General features: G+C 34.3%; 1 protein-coding gene across 1 annotated transcript; it reads right to left on the bottom strand.

Moving 5' to 3' along the window:
* Positions 1-1,082: 1,082 nt before the first annotated feature.
* On the bottom strand, positions 1,083-14,122 carry LOC141461626 (GPI ethanolamine phosphate transferase 1-like). Its single transcript, XM_074142800.1, has 16 exons — positions 13,822-14,122; positions 11,971-12,091; positions 11,632-11,731; positions 11,237-11,474; positions 10,625-10,752; positions 10,316-10,491; positions 9,721-9,948; positions 9,382-9,550; positions 7,674-7,760; positions 6,494-6,657; positions 5,396-5,583; positions 5,102-5,313; positions 4,742-4,932; positions 4,553-4,636; positions 2,558-2,749; positions 1,083-1,582 (listed from the first exon to the last, which is right to left on the bottom strand). Exons 1-16 carry the CDS (start codon positions 14,037-14,039, stop codon positions 1,352-1,354), a joined length of 2,727 nt encoding a protein of 908 aa, XP_073998901.1. The 5' UTR covers positions 14,040-14,122; the 3' UTR covers positions 1,083-1,351.
* Positions 14,123-18,128: the final 4,006 nt, after the last annotated feature.

Raw genomic sequence — 18,128 nt, forward strand, 5'->3', positions numbered from 1 at the left:
TATGTTGTGTTAACTGCGATGTAGAAGTAGACTATGGGTACATCCCTACATTGAAAATGGATTATTCTTTGTGGACAAAAGATTATAGGGCCAGACAACGAATTCATTGCACTGTAAAAAGCATACAAAGAAATAACTGCTTTCCAACCCAACTCCAAAGGACGTTAATAGTTTATAGTCAAGGTCGCGCCACTCAAGATAATGGAATAAAAAGGAAACTGGCAAACTGAGTCGCGTGTATTCAAGTAACTTTGGTTTATCGGTATCCGAGACTTCGGGAACACCCTCCGAGTGGAATCCTTAGAATACCGTAATAGGCCAGCATTCCCTTGTGAAGAAAGCATAAAAGAAAACAAACTTTTGTGTTTTGTCCCAGAAATGAGCTAAACCCAAGTCAAAATGATGATCGGTGCCGGATAGAGGTTCTGAGGCCACTGAGGTTTCTAGTGAACTCAAATAAATTTTCTTTCTTCTGAATAAAGTAGTAAAGTGAGATCGTATGTAATCACACGTCGACAGAAACCAGTCAAAATGAAAGCCCACAAACTTTCCCACACAAAGCACAATATAACCTTTTTTTTCTCCCAATTCTTTCTCTTCCGGGCTCGGATACAACTTTTTCTTCTTAGCTAATCCATAATTTTTGTTTGTTTAGATTGACCTAAAGGAAAATCTATTTTTTATCAGAAGTAATCTTTGATGAAACGCAAATCACTCAGTTTTACAAAAAGGATTTTACGAACAATAAGCCGACTCCGCTTGCTTGGGAAGAGTGAGAGTAAGTTGATTTGAAATGCTTCAGGTAAATAAGTGGATTCGCCTTATTCATGTGAAATATTTCAGAAGCTAGTGCAAGCTTCAACTTCTACAGTTGGCATAAAAAATGCTAAATCTAAGAAGACACAACGAGAATTAACATTTTTTATGCTCATATCAACTTTTCTCCAAACACACATTAAATTTGTTTTCCTTAAATTTATACTCTTGAGAACCCTTGGCTCTGACTTAAAAACTTACAATATAAAACCTCATATTTTTCATTAAAAATCGTTACGTGAAAATATAATAAATAACGCAAATAAATTAAACAAAAATATTTTTTAATTTTAATAGAAACATAGTTTAGACGTAAAAAATCAATTTTGTTGTGTATTCTAAAAATAATATCACAGATTTTTATTTCGTAACTTTAGGTACAGTCTTGAAAGTTATTAAAGTAAAAGTTAATGAAACTTTAAAATTTTGTTTTAAGCGTTCGATTTACAAATAATTTTCATTATTTATACATTGTAATAATGTTTGTTTAATCACAGTCTTTATTTTTCTTTCTTCATTCTTAAAGTTTTGATCCTTACATGGACTTCGAGTATGGTATGTTAACATCGTTGGTTGGACGGATTATGATGCTGGTGAGACCGTATAGGCCGATTAAAACTAAAGTAGTCACTTGAATAATGACAAAATGTGAAATAGATCTGCCAATCTCTAGCCAACTTCCATAGTTCTGTATACGATGTAAGAATTCTATTCCAAGAGTTTCGCAGAATAGTAATACAATCACGAAAAGCCCATGGACACTTGACTGAAACAGAAAACACTAAAGTTAGAGATCTCACAGATTAATTCTTTTCTTGTAAATATAAACTGGTGCAAGTGGAGACAAGGGTTTGTCTTGTGTAAAAGTTTGTTTTGTTTGCGCAGTTGTCCAAAGCAAGGATAACATTGCCATTATTTTAAAAATTACAGTTCTTGGCATTTTTAAAGAGGTGCTTAAAGTTGTTCCCTGAAAACTAAAAAAATAAAAGTTTTAAATAAGAGAAGTATTTAGGAGTTTATAGAAAGCGAATTTACAGAAAATTGTTACCAGTCATTTTCGAGAAAATCTTTGGAACAATGAAAATAGATTCAGTGAAACCGCACCTTCGGTTGACGGATTTCAGAAAATTTAATTATGTGAAGCAACAATAGTTCCAAAACGAAATACTAAGTTTAAGTTACTGCGACTTTTGGTTTTGGGGTATTCTGTAAACCTAAACCAACACACTGAAACCATTCAATAAAAACAAACATGTTTAGTTGGCCACTCCACACTAAGGAGAAAGGCAAAAAGGACTGATAGTGGCTCACGAACAGTCATCTAGACAGGGATATTTCAGAAATGGCAATAAAATATTCATTGTGTTTAAAAATTTGAATGAATGCTGGATAATAAGGTTGTTATTAACACTGAATAATAATAGACGGCGTTGTTTTTCTAACCGGTTTCCAATTTTCATCGAACATCCAGAGGTTAATCCTTCACTGAATGGACATTAAAAAAATAATGGTGTAGTAAAAAATGAAAAGATGGATGAAGATCCGTAACCGGCCAGAAATAAGAAAAACATGCGTCATATGATGAATAAAATTAACAATCATATCCAGCTTTGCGTACTGACCCCATTTTAATAGGTTGATTCATACGGCTGGTGTAATGACTGACTTCCATTTAAACACTAACAGTAAACGTGAGGGATATGTAGTGTGTGTGTTTATTTCGATTTGTCATCATACTTACTTGAGTCTTGAGTACAATCAGTCTAAATGCGGCTGTTACCAAAACAAATGGTATTACAGTCTTCAAGAGTATCAAAGTGGTAATTAAATATGGCGAGAAGATGGTGACAAATCCTCGAACCCAGGCTAAATCAAATGAGTTCAGACTATCAATATTGCCAGTGCCGAAAAACGAAAAAACTATATAAAAAAACTTTAATATGGGTTTAGGTTATGGAAAATACCATATGAAAACAAAATAAATACGCGTAAGTACGTGATGATTATTCAGAATAAAGAAAATAATCAAGATAAATCAGAAGGATAAATTGGAATAGAGTTAATAAAATAGTCTATCTATTTGTGAAGATGATAAAAAGAAAATGATCGCGATTAAAAAAAAAAGATTAAGAATGAAATGGTCAGTAAAGGATTAATGTCATTTAATTAATAAATTCTAAATATTAATGAAAATTTAATGCACTAAAATTACTTAAATGATATCAATTTTTATAAAAATGAATGAAGAACATCAGCTTTTTCGAACGTTTTTTAAGTCTATTTACTCTGTAATGTTGCACTTTTTTTGCACAGATTTTCTAGCCATTAAGAATAAGCAATATTTTCTCTATAACTTTATATTGTGTCTGAGCAGAACTGAAACTACCATGGAGAGATATTACAAAAGAATGCTTAGAGTTGCTGACTCCAAAGAACTCAAAACAAAAAAAAATCTAGCAAAAACTGTTCGGATAAAAGTGAAATATAAATGTAAGTAAATAGCCATTTATTTTTATTTATTTATTTATTTTTTCTTGAGAAAATAGTAAAACTTATAGATGTTTGTACCATTAGAGATACACATATGAGCAAAGTTGTTACAGAAGATGAATTCTGAGAAATATACCTAAAGTTTCAAGGGAGTGGTACCAAGTTAGTGAGAAAAAGATGGAGACAGAAGCAAAAGTTAAGGGGAAGAGGTACAAAGTCGTGGAAAGAAGATACAGAAGGAAACTTCCTTTAAGAGGAAGTAACAGAAATTAAGCTGCGATTACAGAACTTTCCTGTAACAGAAATTAACATGCAAATATAATACTTCCTCTTAAGAGAGATAAGAAAAATTAAACTGCAATTAAACTTCTCTTCCCTGAAAGAGGAAGAGAAATTAAAATGCATACACAGCCCAATTGCAATACTTTCCCTTAGTATGTGTAAGAGCAGGATGGTACTTCAATGTCCCTCTAACCACTTCTTCCTTCCAAACTTTATCAAAATCGGGGAAGATTTACATAGTTACTATTAATAACAGTTCAACAGTGAAACTCCACACTATTTAGGCTTAGTACTTTAGTGAGATTCCCTTTAACTTTTTGTCGGAAATCAATTGTGCTAGTGAAAGCACGGTAGCAATATTGGATCCAATCGACGAAATTCGGGAATATTGGTCAGCTAAACTGGTCCGGCGACCTAATAAATGACAACGCTCACCCACCCATTTCACCAACCAATCTTGAAGAGTTGGAGATGTACGTTCTGCTCACCCACCATACTCAGACCTTTTCAAGCACCTGATCACATTCTTGTAGGTAGAACCTTCACCACTGAGTTCCAGTTGACAAAGACGTGCTGATGCTAATGGTTTTATTTCGATTAAACTAAACAAGAATTAGTAGAGTAGTTACCTGAACAATTTTAAAGTATACGCTCTGAAACCCGCCTAACTTTTTCCCAACCTAATATTTACGAAGAAAGCTCAACCACCAAAATTTGACAGCTCGCAGCAACACTTCCTCTTACTAGGAGTATAAAAAAATTTAAAAAAGTAGTCAGACGTTTGTCACACCCCGATATTTAGGGGCATAGTCAGAGCCAAAGGTTTCAAAAAGACCATGGAAAGACGTTAAGATTGTGAAATGCTTTGTCAGAATCATTATTAATCAAAGGTCTTAACAAAATAATTGAATCCCAAATTAAAATACAAAGTAGGGTGTCTCGTGATCTCCAAGAAAAAGGATACATAAAAATAGCTTCTTCTGAAGTCCGCAAATCCAATCGTGCTCTGCAAGTTCGATGATGCGCTGATTCTGGTCTTTAAGAGTTCCTGCAAAAGAGAGACATCAATGTAAGACTACTTTTTTTTTGAGAAAGAACTAAGATCACATTCACAGTCTGTTATCAGCTCTTAATAAAATGTTCAAGGGCTCACTTTAGTATTGTAGTTGGTTATCAACATTTCAATGCAGATCCATAGACAAAGATGTAAACTCAAGACCATTACGAATAAACTCTCATATCCGGAACAAAAAAGGATGAATATTATTCCTAGGGAATATGCAATTGAGAAATATCTCGGAATGACGTTGTTGGGTCCACAAAACATGAGCAATGAATAAATGACTGGAACATCCAAAACAGAACTTTTTTAAAAAATATTAGATATAGTTAAATTAATACAGTTAATATTATCTAATATTAGATAGATCGTTAGCCTGGCTAAAATGATCCAAATAGTGTCACACTGGAAGTATGCTTCTGGCATTAAAAGTACATGAATAGGTGCACTTACCTAAAAAGAAGTACGAAGCTATCTGATTACCCAACATGAGTCCAACGCCAGTGTTGAAGCTGAAGTCGATCATTATAATATTAATCATAACTGGTATAACAAGGATACATTTGATTATCAAGCCATAATCCTTCGGCAAGTTATAGTTATTGCGGAATATGTAGGATATCCAAGTAATGCCAACCGAAAACCATAATAAACAAGCTAGGGCGCTAGAAAAAGACAAGAACATAAGGTTATAAATATTAATCCTAGAAGAAGGGTTTAATGCAGTGATTCTCTGCAAATACCTACACATCGCTAATTCTGGTGATTTCTCCAACGGTTGGCAATAAGGGGAAAATGGCCAGTAGAATACATGAAATTGACCACAACCTCTTGATAGGCAAGTCAATAAATGCTTCACGTGTGGACAAATAAGGCCAGAAGTTAAACACTAATATTGACAAGGAGAGCACCCATCGATAAAAGAAACTCCATGCCTATGAAAAAAAAGCAAATTACTTAAATGGTACCAGACAGTTCATTCATGATGACTAAGATGTTTCCTTAATCTTAGTTTGATCTTAATCTGATTCTGGTTTTTAAGAGTTCTAGCAAAAGAGAGACATCAATGTAAGACTACTTTTGTTTTGAGAAAGAACTAAGATCACGTTCACAGTCTGTTATCACCTCTTAATAAAATGTTCAAGGGCTCACTTTAGTATTGTAGTTGGTTATCTAACAAACTACCTTTAGTTAGTTCTGAAGGCCGAATTGTTGAAAACACAAGATGTTTAGGAGCCTAACTGTTAGAGGAAAATTAAGAAAGGTGCACATTGAGAGAATGGTTACTTTGTAGCATAGCGTTACATTCTAGTAGTCCACATAAGTTTAGAAGGCTAAAGTGTAATATAAATTGGGTTTTAGATAAATTTCATATTAAGCTGAGCGAAATTAAGAATGTGATAATGAAAAACGCAATTCTTTTTTAAATTTGCCTAGTCCACTAATGATAAAGAAGATTTTAAAACAGTTCGACTTTGGCACTTGCAGGCTGAAAGCTGCATTCTGTGACAGTTTATAAAGATGTTAGGGAATATATGCAAATGTAAGCACGTTAAGATCTGAGGTTATTGGCACCTGAAGCCTGTTTAGTACACTGCCAGCCTCCAGAAAGTCTCTTCTCATTACTGTTAACCATTTGTAGAAGCTGATAGATAGAAGGAGACAAGCTAAGGGCAGCCAGCTGGATTCAAACCTGGGACTTTTGGGGTCTAGCCTAACTACTTCGCTTATTCCTTCCGTATGTTAAGAATTGGTGGAATCCTTAGGCTAGCTTTAATAAAGCAAGGGCTTAAAAAAAAGGAAAAAAGGCTATTCACAATCAAAAGGAAAAAAAAGGCTACTTACAATCAATTGTAGGGCGGCTAATATAGTCAATGTCTGTATTACAGTTTTTCTAGAACTGATTATAAGCTGTATAGCTCTATCCACACGGTATTGCGTGAAGGCCAAGTAGTACAATGGCAGCGGCAAAGCAATGTACAGCAAGAACGTCAACGGCATGATGTAATCTGCAATATGCACATATAAATCATTAGTCATGTTTCGGACTAAACTGCATTATTCCAAAGGAAAGGTGACTTCTTCATCAGAAGTTTCAACAAAATTTAATACTGGTGATTGGTTCTTAAAAAACCCATCATAAACGGCATTTCGGGAATCTGTTAATTAAAAATTTTAAATGTACAAATACTAATGCTTTGATGTAGAAATGGTAGAGCCTAATACATGGTTAGCTGGCTATTTCTAAACAAAAAAAAAAAAAAAGAAAACAAGTAGGAAAGAGGTGATGTTACTCACCGATCTCCGAGCTAAAAAACTTAGTAAACTAAAAACTTTTTAGAATCTGATCTGGCTACACTGCAAAACTCCACTAAAGCTACGTCCGAACTCTACCTATGAAAAATAGTGACAGCTCCCAATTCCCTTTTCCAGGTTAATCCAAAATACTGAGTAAAAGGATTTGTTGGGCAGTAAGAGAAATTAGAATATTAGAATCAATCCCTTGTAAGTACCCATTTAGGCGGAGTAAGTCAGTGCTGATCCGCCTGCGAAGTCTATAGTGCTCGATCAAGGATCGGTTTCTACAGCATTTCAAAACAGTTAAGTTACGATTCAGAGACCGTAGATAATGGGGTCTCTTTACAACAACCGCCAGATTTTCGCTACTAGGTCTAGTCCACATGCATGTCGTCACTTATTGTTAGACTTATTGCCCATCGACTGTCCAAGGGAACCTCAAAAAAGGTCCAAATTAAGGCGACCAAAAAACAATGATTCTAAAAACTAACCCCTGCCACTTTGTGGCCCGAACAAGTGAAGGAAATGGAGGGAGAAAAACTTGCGCTTAAAGAGAGAGTAGACACTTCCCAATGGGTAGGGACAGTTAACCGTGTCTTTAAACAACATCAGCTCGAATGTAAACTGAATCAATATAAACATTCTACAAATGATTATAATATGATGTAAATAAAACAAATATCAGACACAGTAATGGGTATATAATCATACAACTTGTAATACTTACAGCATAGTAGAAAGACTAGTGCGGCCAGAGCCACATTTCTGCTGGTCAGATGTTTGGTTATAGAATTTGCTCTCATACGACTTGATTCTAAAAAAATAAAAATTGTTATTTATTAATTGAGAATGAATTAATGTTTTTTAAAGAGAAGCTCAGGGAAAAAGATGAAAAAAAATTGCGTTTTATTTGACTACAACTTACTCAGGGTGTCACAATTTCTACTGGCTAAATCTGAGAATAAATTTTACAATTTAAATGTAAATGTCAAGTAATAATTTTTTCGAAAAATCCTTCGTCCGATAGATATTCGAAATCTTGTGTTTTTCCAAATTTTATAAAATCGCTAATAATTACAAATGTGCTGAGATTACAACAAATCCGATTGGATTTGAATTTGATGGATTTAAAAAATGCTTAAAACTTCTCAAATTTCACAAAAACTTCGAATAATGGACTTTACACCGGTGAACATAGATATGAAAATAACTTGTAAGTAGGGTTTGTCTTCGTTGTTGAATATTAGAAATCGTAATTTGTTCTGAAATTTTTAATTGAAATTTTCTTAATCGAATATCCCGGTAAAAATGTTTAAATAAAAGGCTATTTGTACGCAATAAATATATGGATTAAAGAAATCACAAAACCTGAAAAATCAATTCAGTAAAGTGACACTTTCGGTAGGTTGAATTTATTAATAAGCTTATTTTCGGGTCTGACAGTCGCACTTAAAATATACACATAACATACATCATCCACCAGCAATTTTCAGATTTCGAGTTATGCTGACCAAAAACTCCACAGAAGAAAATTACTAATCTATTCGGTGAAATCGTACTTCCGGTCGATTATATATAAGGTTATATATAATATCAGGTTGAAGTGTGCCAAACATTCCTTATTAGTAAAAATTTTACTAAGGAAGAGAAAGTTGATGTAGATAAGGGAAGGCACAAATATATTCCACTCTACCCCTCGTCGACTGGATCGATGAGATAAGAGGGGATGAGTGGGATATACTCCAACATACCTGGGCTCCACCCTACCTTGCTCAGCAAGGTGCAGAATGTGGAAGCCCGAAGGGTACCACGTGCCGACCCAGCTCGAGCGGCTCAAAGAAGAGAGAAGCTCAAAACGATTAGTGGCGCTAATGACCTCAGCAGTCGACGCGCCAAAAAAAAAAAAAAAAAGCTAAGGAAGAGAAACTGAAGGCCGCTGTATTGAATTCATACTCTCCAAAAGACCTTCGTGATACCAAAGAGGAATTGAATAACAATTGCACAAAGGTGGATTGAAGTGAATAACAGTAGATTGTATGTTAAAGAATTAACTAGTAAGTCTTATTTTATAATACTCTCTAAAGAAACAGCCAAAACCGCATTTTTTGATACTTTTAGTATTAAAATATTTTATAACATCCTAATTACACTAAAGAGACGAAAAAACTTTTTAACCCCCTAAACTAGAATAAAAAACATAAGTATTAAGCATCTTAAATTACAATGGTATATAGCTCGATAGTTTCAATATGGAAGGGGTGTAGCCAAAAAGCTAATTTTTGTTACACCCTAGAAATTTTGGGAAACTTACTGGCCGCACTGGCATCAGCGAATGTATCTCATCTTCTTTAAAAAATTATTTTCAATGGTTAATAGTTAATAAAATGTGAGATCTACTATGCGTAAACCAAGCACTAACATATATATTATTTTACCTAAATTATAGTTGTTTAAAATCATGTAAGGCATGATTTCACTGGCCACAAAGCATTTCAATCCCCAAAATGTAATCACTAAGCAGATCAACTTGTATGTTTCAAAGTAAGTGGCGTAATATCTAAGTCCTAATAATGCTTCATCAATGAGGATTTCTATATTGTGAATCTGAAAACAAAGAGAAGAGCTTAAAAACTTAGGGGACAGACAGGCTGTCTGTATCTGAGTGTTCCACACAGTTCCCAATTAGCAAAGGATCTGGTCAGCTTTAGTTTTGTGATAAACAAGAACCAGCAAAACACCTTTACGTTACTGTGAAACGCACAACTTAAACTTACCGCTTGGTAATAGTCTTGTTCTCTAATCAGGGCTTGAATCAGCTGGAAGAAATACCCCTGCATCTCCTTAGTCATTCCTTTGTAAGGTGAAAATAAAATGAAGGCCATACTATTCCTTATATCTTCTTCCTTTTTATTTAACTGGTTGATCAGCTGTTGTGCATTTAACAGTAAGCCTAGTGCCTTGTTACTGTGATTCATATCCAAGTAATCAAGCGGTAGTATACCCTAGAAATAAGAATTTCAGTTTACCTTAGTCGTGGGCAGGATACCTTACTAGCTTTAGAAATTTTCCCAGGGTTACTAGACTTTCTGAGTAACAAACAATTAAAGCAGATGTTTGCAGTCTGCTTCACAAAGCACAAGCAGATTACGCTTCAGCTTCTACAGCTCTCGTAATACTATATCCCAGATGAGAAATAACCTAGGTTCAGGCTAAGTTTCTAGGCAGATCTGAGAGCCTACTGGGAAGGAATGTCCCAGGATGTGGTGAAGACTGTAGACAGAATTAACTGAAACACTCTCCTGGATACTTCTACATAACCTTCTATGTATCTACACTCTCGTCAGTATTTTACCTGCATCAAATACTTACCGTAGAATGTACTGGAATTGTATTGCCAAGCAACACTGACATCAATACAGAAATATCTGCTTGGTTAATGTTTTGGCCGCAAGCATTGAACATACCACATTTGGTCTTTCGTATACCGGAACCCCAAGCAATGACTGGTGTATCAATTTCGGATTTTGATCCAGCTCCATGGGTTCCTGTAAAAATTCCCTAACTAATCAATAATCACATTTAAAAGCACAAAACTGAAGAAAAGGCAAGGCTGTCTACAAAAAGAGATGCGCGCCTTAACAACTGATTTCAGAAAGCACCTGTAATGAATACACCTACCCCAATCTGTCATTCCGTGGTCTGACGTAAATATATATGCTGTCAATGAATCATTAAATGTTGCCTCGATCAATTCAGTAATATTTTTAACAACTTCATCAGTATTTCTGATTGCTTCCATATAATATCTGTAATAATATAAATAGGCAATTAGAGATTTAGTAAGCACTACAATGCTTTGGACTACTGTATGGTCTCATAATTTGAGAGAATTGACACTACAATCCCAATTTGTTTAAGTAAAAAGCAATGTTAAGTCATTGGCGCCCGAAACTTTTTTCAGTGCACTGCCGGCCTCCGGACAGCGTTCTCGTTTCAGACAACACTGCCCATCACCGAACAGTGAACTGGAATCTACTAGGAAGAGAAAATCTAAGGGTCTGCGGCTGGATTCGAACATGGGACTTCCGCGTGGGAGTCCAGTACGCTAACTACTTAACAAACCTCTGCCTTACTATTTTTACTATTAAGACTATACTTACTTAGGATTCAAGATTGGCGAGGAATCGGTCAAATTAAAAACAAAACAATTTGTTTATTGAATCGTCGAATCTTGAATCGTAAGTTGAACAATTTACGGTCACGAAACCTATATATTCATACTATACTTACTCTGAATTAGGCTTTCTTATATGTCCAATAACGTCGATACCCAATAAATGGAAGAATAATATGATACGATCGTGGTGAATAATGTCCAAGATTGTCTTATTTGCATGGGTAAGATTCCAAAAATGCTTAAACTGCTCGTACACCCAATTATTGACATAGAGTGCTGATTCATTCTTACCCGAGAAATCTTGTTCCTCACGGCTGTAACTATGCCAGAAGATCTTCGGATTCGTGTATTCTGTAACAATAAGAAGTCCATAGATATGACCAGTGTGTAGTAATCAATATCATTGAGAGTTTCAGGCCGCTTTCCAACTCGTCTGTTGATTAATGGCCCATAATAAAAACTCATGGCAAACTCATCTTAATATATTACTGACTATGTTACAACTTACCATTGCTGAATATGGGCACTATATCCGGACTTCCCCAAGAGAATGTTGCATAACTCTGATTGAACACTGAATCAAAAGGCACAGGGTTTTCTTGCCAGCCCTATGAACATACAACACAATCTTAAGATCAGGAATTCTAAACTGAGTTAGTCAACTATCATCTCTGACTCAAAAACCAGGCCTTTCATATCTTTTCTGGATGATGAAATTTAAAACTCCTCTCCAATCAATGCAAGCGGCCTTTAGAATAGATCTGGGATCAAACCCCATTTTATTCATTTCATACCCACACCAACTGCAAAACAAGCCATCATCAATCCACACTCAAAAAACTCTTACCTTGAACACAGCTGAAGGATCTTCATAAAAGCCAGCAATAATTGCAACATGCCCGGGACGAGATTCCGTCGGCACTCGAGTGTAAGAGATTCCCCAAGGTGCTCCTGCTTCGATTTTAGACCTATATTGATCAAAAATTGATAGTCAACACTTCAAATTATAGCTTTCAGTAGCTAAAGCGACATTAAATGATTAAAAAAAGGGGGGGGATAAACAAATGACAACTTCTCTACATTACTTTTTTCTTTTTTTTTTTTAGATTACTCATCATGAATGCATAATTAATGTTCATAATCATATGCCTGTTATTAATGCTGTAAGGCATCTTTCTGTCAGCTGCTATCTTGGGTTTGGAAAAAAAAACTTCTGCACTCCACGTTCAGCTTCGGTCATGATCGGAAACAAATGGTGAACAGATGGGGCTAGGTTTGGACTTCAGGTTGGGCATGGAAAAAGTTGAGCACCATCAAATCCTCTAAATTTTTTTTTCATATGGTGTGTGACAGAGCGTTATCTTACTGGCTACAGCTAAAAAAAAAAGAGGCTAGGTCATTTTTTCACAACCCTCTGTTTAGTTTTTACCAACAAAGGTTCAAAAAATCAAGAAAAGCTCTTTGGGGAATGGTTCCTCATTCATTACTCTTTCATGACAGCTGCAGAAAAAATGCCCTTTACTGACTTTTTTAAAAATTGTGTCCGCTTGAAACAAGCAGTAGCTTCCATGATTTAACATCACAAAGTAGAAGATTCAATTCTGCAAGTAATCAGGTGAAGAGAAACCGAAATTAATCAGTTAAGGCACTATGTTTTTTTTAAATTTTTTTGTATTATTTAAGGCGCGTCAACATCTAAGGTTATTGGCGCCCGGAGCTTTTTTCAGTGCACTGCCGGCCTCCGGACAGTGTTCTCTCGTTACAGACAACACTGTCCATCACCGGACAGTGAGCTGTAAGAAGCTCCTAGGAAGAGAAAACCAAAGGGTCAGCAGCTGGATTCGAACCATGGACCCTCCGCGTGGGAGTCCAGTACTCTACCCGCATAGCAGATCCCTTCCCTAGGGCACTATATTACACTTACTATTGTATAACTGGAACGTAACATTAGTCTGATACATGCCAAAACATGATGTTTAACTCATTCTGGATAACTTCAACGTGAAACTAGATAAAGAAACAACATACATGATTGACATGAAAAGTAACTACGATGTAAACAATGATAATGATTCCACAAGGAACCATTTTCGCATCTGATAAATATAGTATCTAACATTCTGTTCCAATAAGAAATGTCAGAAAGAGGAGAAAAAAGCCACGGACAGATTTCGTAGGGAGTTTCTACTAACGGAGGCACCGCAAGTCAAAGGGGAAAAAAACCATCAAAACATTGAAGAATTTTAAGATATAGAAAATTTGGGATATGGTACTTTTTGGAATACATTTTGTTTTTTTTAATTTTATCGAAAATGGTAGCATCAACCACCTCAAAAACTTGAAATAACAATAATTGGACCTCTACACATACCTATTACAAGTTATTTGAAACATTTTTTTCAGAAAAAATTATTCTCTGTTTCCGGATTCTGAAAAGTCGCTGACTGATTTTAAATGTTGCTTTTTGCTAAAATTCAAAATGTACAGTCGTACACTTCGTATATCGAAGAAGGTATTAGATGACTCTTCTTCACCAATCTAACTTGTTTGACAGAATGTTTAAAGGAAATGTATTTAGTATAATAGTGATAATTGCGCAAGAGAAATATAAACTTGAAGTGGTTCACCACGTTATGTATTTTTTTAAATACTCCATTGTTTAGCAAACTAAACTACCTTACTCAACTAACTAACTCACCTTAAGTAGGGTGCATTGGTCATATTTAATTCATGTTCAAAGAACACATCACTTCTAAGGCCATCTCCTACAAATAGAACCAGTCTTTTTGCCGGCGGTTTTATATCATTCTTGATCGGCTTTATACCATGTATGATTGGTGAATGAAAATAGACGTCGAATACAGACACTAATATTATTATGTGATAAATAAATACTATCAAATAGAAGTACTTCATGTTTGTCTAATTCAAATGAAACAATACAATATAAAACCAAGTTATTTTAACGGAGGCGCCATTTAACTATAACCATTTAGAAGGTTGCTAGGTAACAATAACATTATTTTATTATTATTAATTATAATTTCAGAATAATTTTTTATTGCCTAATAAAACCGTTTTAATTATAGTTATTATTAATTTTTATTGTTATTAAAATTTGTTAAAAAAATATTTTCTAACAAATAAAAAGTAATACTGTTATTAATGATTCATATACATTTTTCACAATATACTATTATATTTTTATTGTTACGTTCATAAAAACTAAAGCCCTAATTTCACATTCGTGCTTTGCCCCATTTCGGAAGGCGCCTCAACATACGAGTTCATTGGAGATGTACAGGGCACCAGGGCCGATCTTAGGATTCGCGGTGCCCAGGGCAAATAGAAATTGCTGCTCCCCCATTTCTAATTGTTTAATTGATTTTTTTCATTTTTATCCTCTTGAGTATTGCAATGGACATGTTTTCGGCCCTCCTGCTGCGTTGTCCTGAGGATTTTATACCATAAACTTCCCGTGTTTTTTATATCATTAACTGAAAGAGCGCTCATTACACTTAGAGACTAAGTGAGGTGGTGAACAGCTGGTATTATTCCTTCCTGCGATTTCTCATATTCGAGCTACTGTATTCACATATATGTCATATAAACATATAAACTTGAATGGTCTCAAAATGTTCTGGTGAAAAACTCACAATACAGTACTTAAAAGTTGACATGATGTCCTAAGAAAAAAGTAGCAAGAATATATAAAGAGTAATTTTTACAAATTAGCCAGAATCTGACTGTGGATCCAGTATAACTAAAACAAATTGGTGTAAAAACCACACTACTTTCTCTTTATATTATTTTAGAGAAGACAAATTCGTATGAAACGCAAATTCCATCATTTATTTGAATAATTCCATTATAATGTGGAAGTAATATGGGAAGGACTAGAATATTTAATTGTCCTATAGTAAATCATATTGCCACGCCTTGTCGTTTAATCAACCCTTATAATAAACTTTTTAAACTGAAAGTTTTTGTTATATACAGGGTGTTCAGCATAAGAATACGGTAACTTCGGAAGGCGATTCTGGGCATCATTTGCAACAAAAAATTCCATATAAACTATGGCTCGATTCGGCTCCGTTTTGAAGATATTTTTAATTTTATGTTTTTTCAAGGTGCTACTACTTTTCAGCAAACAGTTGTCTATATTTCTCAAACTATTATAGCTGCAGCAATTTCAATTAGCTCATTATTTCCTTTTAAATAAGCCAATTTATATTTCAAAATAATAATATTAAGTATTTCAAATTGTGGCTCAAACATAAGAAATAGCAAGTTTCTAATTTTTTCAAAAAATTTTGACTTCATTTTTCTCAAAAACATTTTATATGAAAAAACCGTGCACTATTCAGGAAAAACATCTACATACGATTACCTTTCAAAAGGTATAAAATGCCTAGGGGTTATTTTAAAAATTGATGCATAAATCTGTGATTAATTGCAAAAAAGTAGGCCCCAAAACAGCGTCGGCATTATGAAAGGAATTCACCTACCATAAGAATATAACTGATCAGAATCGTCAAATCCAGTACGATTTTTTGCAAACGTGTAATTTAATAATTAATTTATTTAAGAACTATATTAAAAAATATATAATTTACATTATAAATAATAAAATAAAATAAAAAGTAGAAATTGGTGTATGATGTTAAATGAGCGTTAGGTACCAATTCCAAAAGAAAGGATTTTCGTTTAACGAGTTTAGGACTGTGTGCTATTCTTTAGTTAATTCACAAATTTGCTAAATAATTTGAATAAAACACAGATTTTTTTGAACTACAAAATAAACTATTTATTAGCTCTCCACAACCGCCTAGTTCCAAAAGTTTGGAATTAGATGTATGGTTTTATGTGATAACTAAAGTGATAGTGGACAGGCCCAATCTTCTACCTTGGAATTGGGCACACATGTGATAATTATGAATATTCAGGTGTTAGAAGCGTTGCACAAATTTAAATAAGAAGAACACCTTTCAGAAGCGTAACACTTGGCAATTTAAAAGAAAGCTTAACTTCTCATTAGTACCTATAGAAAAATATGTTAAATGCAAGTAAAAGATTAACTTTTTTTAATCTTGTTGCTATGATAACTAAACCAAATTTTTGTTTGCTTGTATGTAAATTTGCTTTTTGCAAGTATATGTTTTAAATTTACGTTGACTAGAAAAACACAACCTCATGCGTACGGACCAATTTATAAAAACACTTTTTTTTTTCATGGTCACGAGACCTTAAAAATGCACAAAAGTAGGCTTCACTCTCGCGGCAGTACATTTTCTGGATGATGGATTTAAAAGTACAATAGGCTAGTCATATAAACTATAGCAATTTATATAAAGAAGAAGAATTATGCAATGTACACAGTGACCTTTAAGCAATAACAATAGATATTTATTTCTCTTTACAAAAAGTTAGTTCTACTTGCAATGTTCAATGCGCCAGTTTTCTATGAAATATTAGATTAGATGACAATGGTTTTCGTATAAAAGTTAATGAACAGTTCCTTTAAAGTCACTTAAATGCAAGTGTTAATATCGTTTTGAATTTTATAACAAATATTAGCTGAAGCGATACTGGGAGTACGTTCTTATTTCAATAATCTTCAAGCAAGTAAATGTAAGCGTATTTTTCACTTCTTACCCTGGTTTTCTCACTTTCTTATACTATTTTTCTATTTTAGTGCCAACCTAAATATAGAATACAAATAAACCAAAATGAAGGTGACTTAATATTTAACTATTGAAATAGAGGTATCGCCACTAACACGAACCTTTTTCAGCTAAAGCTGAAACGATCAAAACGAAATACCAACTTAGAGATTTTTTGCATCTTTTGTTTTTGAGATATTCCGATAAAAAGCACATAGCCGTGAGAAGTAAAATTGGCGCCTGGTGTAATCGGTTGGTGTACCAAAAGTTATTTTTGTATACTTGTTTTTACAACAGAGTAATTATTGTCATAAAAAAACTGTGAAAAATGACGTTAACCCCGTTTCAATACCCCTAATATTAGTCGAGATACTTGTATTTAAGATCAAAGTTCCAACTTTATCTATTCGCGAACGGTTTTCTATATTAATTTTCCACCAGAAATACACGTTTTGGGAGGTCCTTTGACTGCAAAAAATGTTATTTGTGACGCAAAAAAATTTAGTGTAATGTAATGGTTGTGGGTATATCAGGATAAATTTTGTTTTATCATCAAATAAAAGCAATCATCACATCATTTTAATGCACCCAGTATGCAAGACTTCTTGACGCTATGATTACGGTACGAATATCTTGCCAGAGTGTTGGTCTAGTGGTCAAGAGCGTGGCTTTGTAAGTGGGAGATCCCCCTAGTTCGAATCCCGCGTATGCAGTTATTCTTATTACTTAAAAAATCATAATACTTTTTTTAATGAAGTGTAGTCATACGCGGGATTCGAATTGGGGATCTCCCACTTACAAAACCACGCTCTTGACCACTAGACCAACACTCTGGCAATCTTAAATATCTCAACTAATATTTATTAGGGATATCGAAACGGGGTTAACGTCATTTTTCACAGTTTTTTTTACGTAGTTTTCATGATCATTGTAAAAACCAGTGGTCCTCATGAAACCTCAATCGGCTTTTTGGCCGTAACTCCGCCAAAAATGAAGTTACAGCATTGGGGGTGGAAAATTTGAAAACTAGATCCAAAAAAACATAGTTTACTTCGTGGGTTTTTTAGAAATTCCGCTTTTCTAAAAAGTTATTAGCGATTGGTGCATTTTAAATGGATCACCCTGTTTAATAAACAGCATTTAAAAACATTGGCGGCACCCAGAGCTTTTTTCGGTGCGCTGCCAGCCTCCGTACAGTGTTCTCTCGTTACTATCCATCAAACTATCATTTCTTATTAAGTTCTTCAACAGCACTTTCATAATCAGTGATTCTTCTTCCATCTTAAAGCGTTATTGTCACGAGAATTGGTACCAATATAAATAATCGCGAAGAGAGTTTTTG

This window comes from Rhodnius prolixus, unplaced genomic scaffold (assembly GCF_049639745.1).
Source record: "Rhodnius prolixus isolate KJV_2025 unplaced genomic scaffold, Rpr scaffold_12, whole genome shotgun sequence".
Classification (NCBI taxonomy): domain Eukaryota; kingdom Metazoa; phylum Arthropoda; class Insecta; order Hemiptera; family Reduviidae; genus Rhodnius; species Rhodnius prolixus.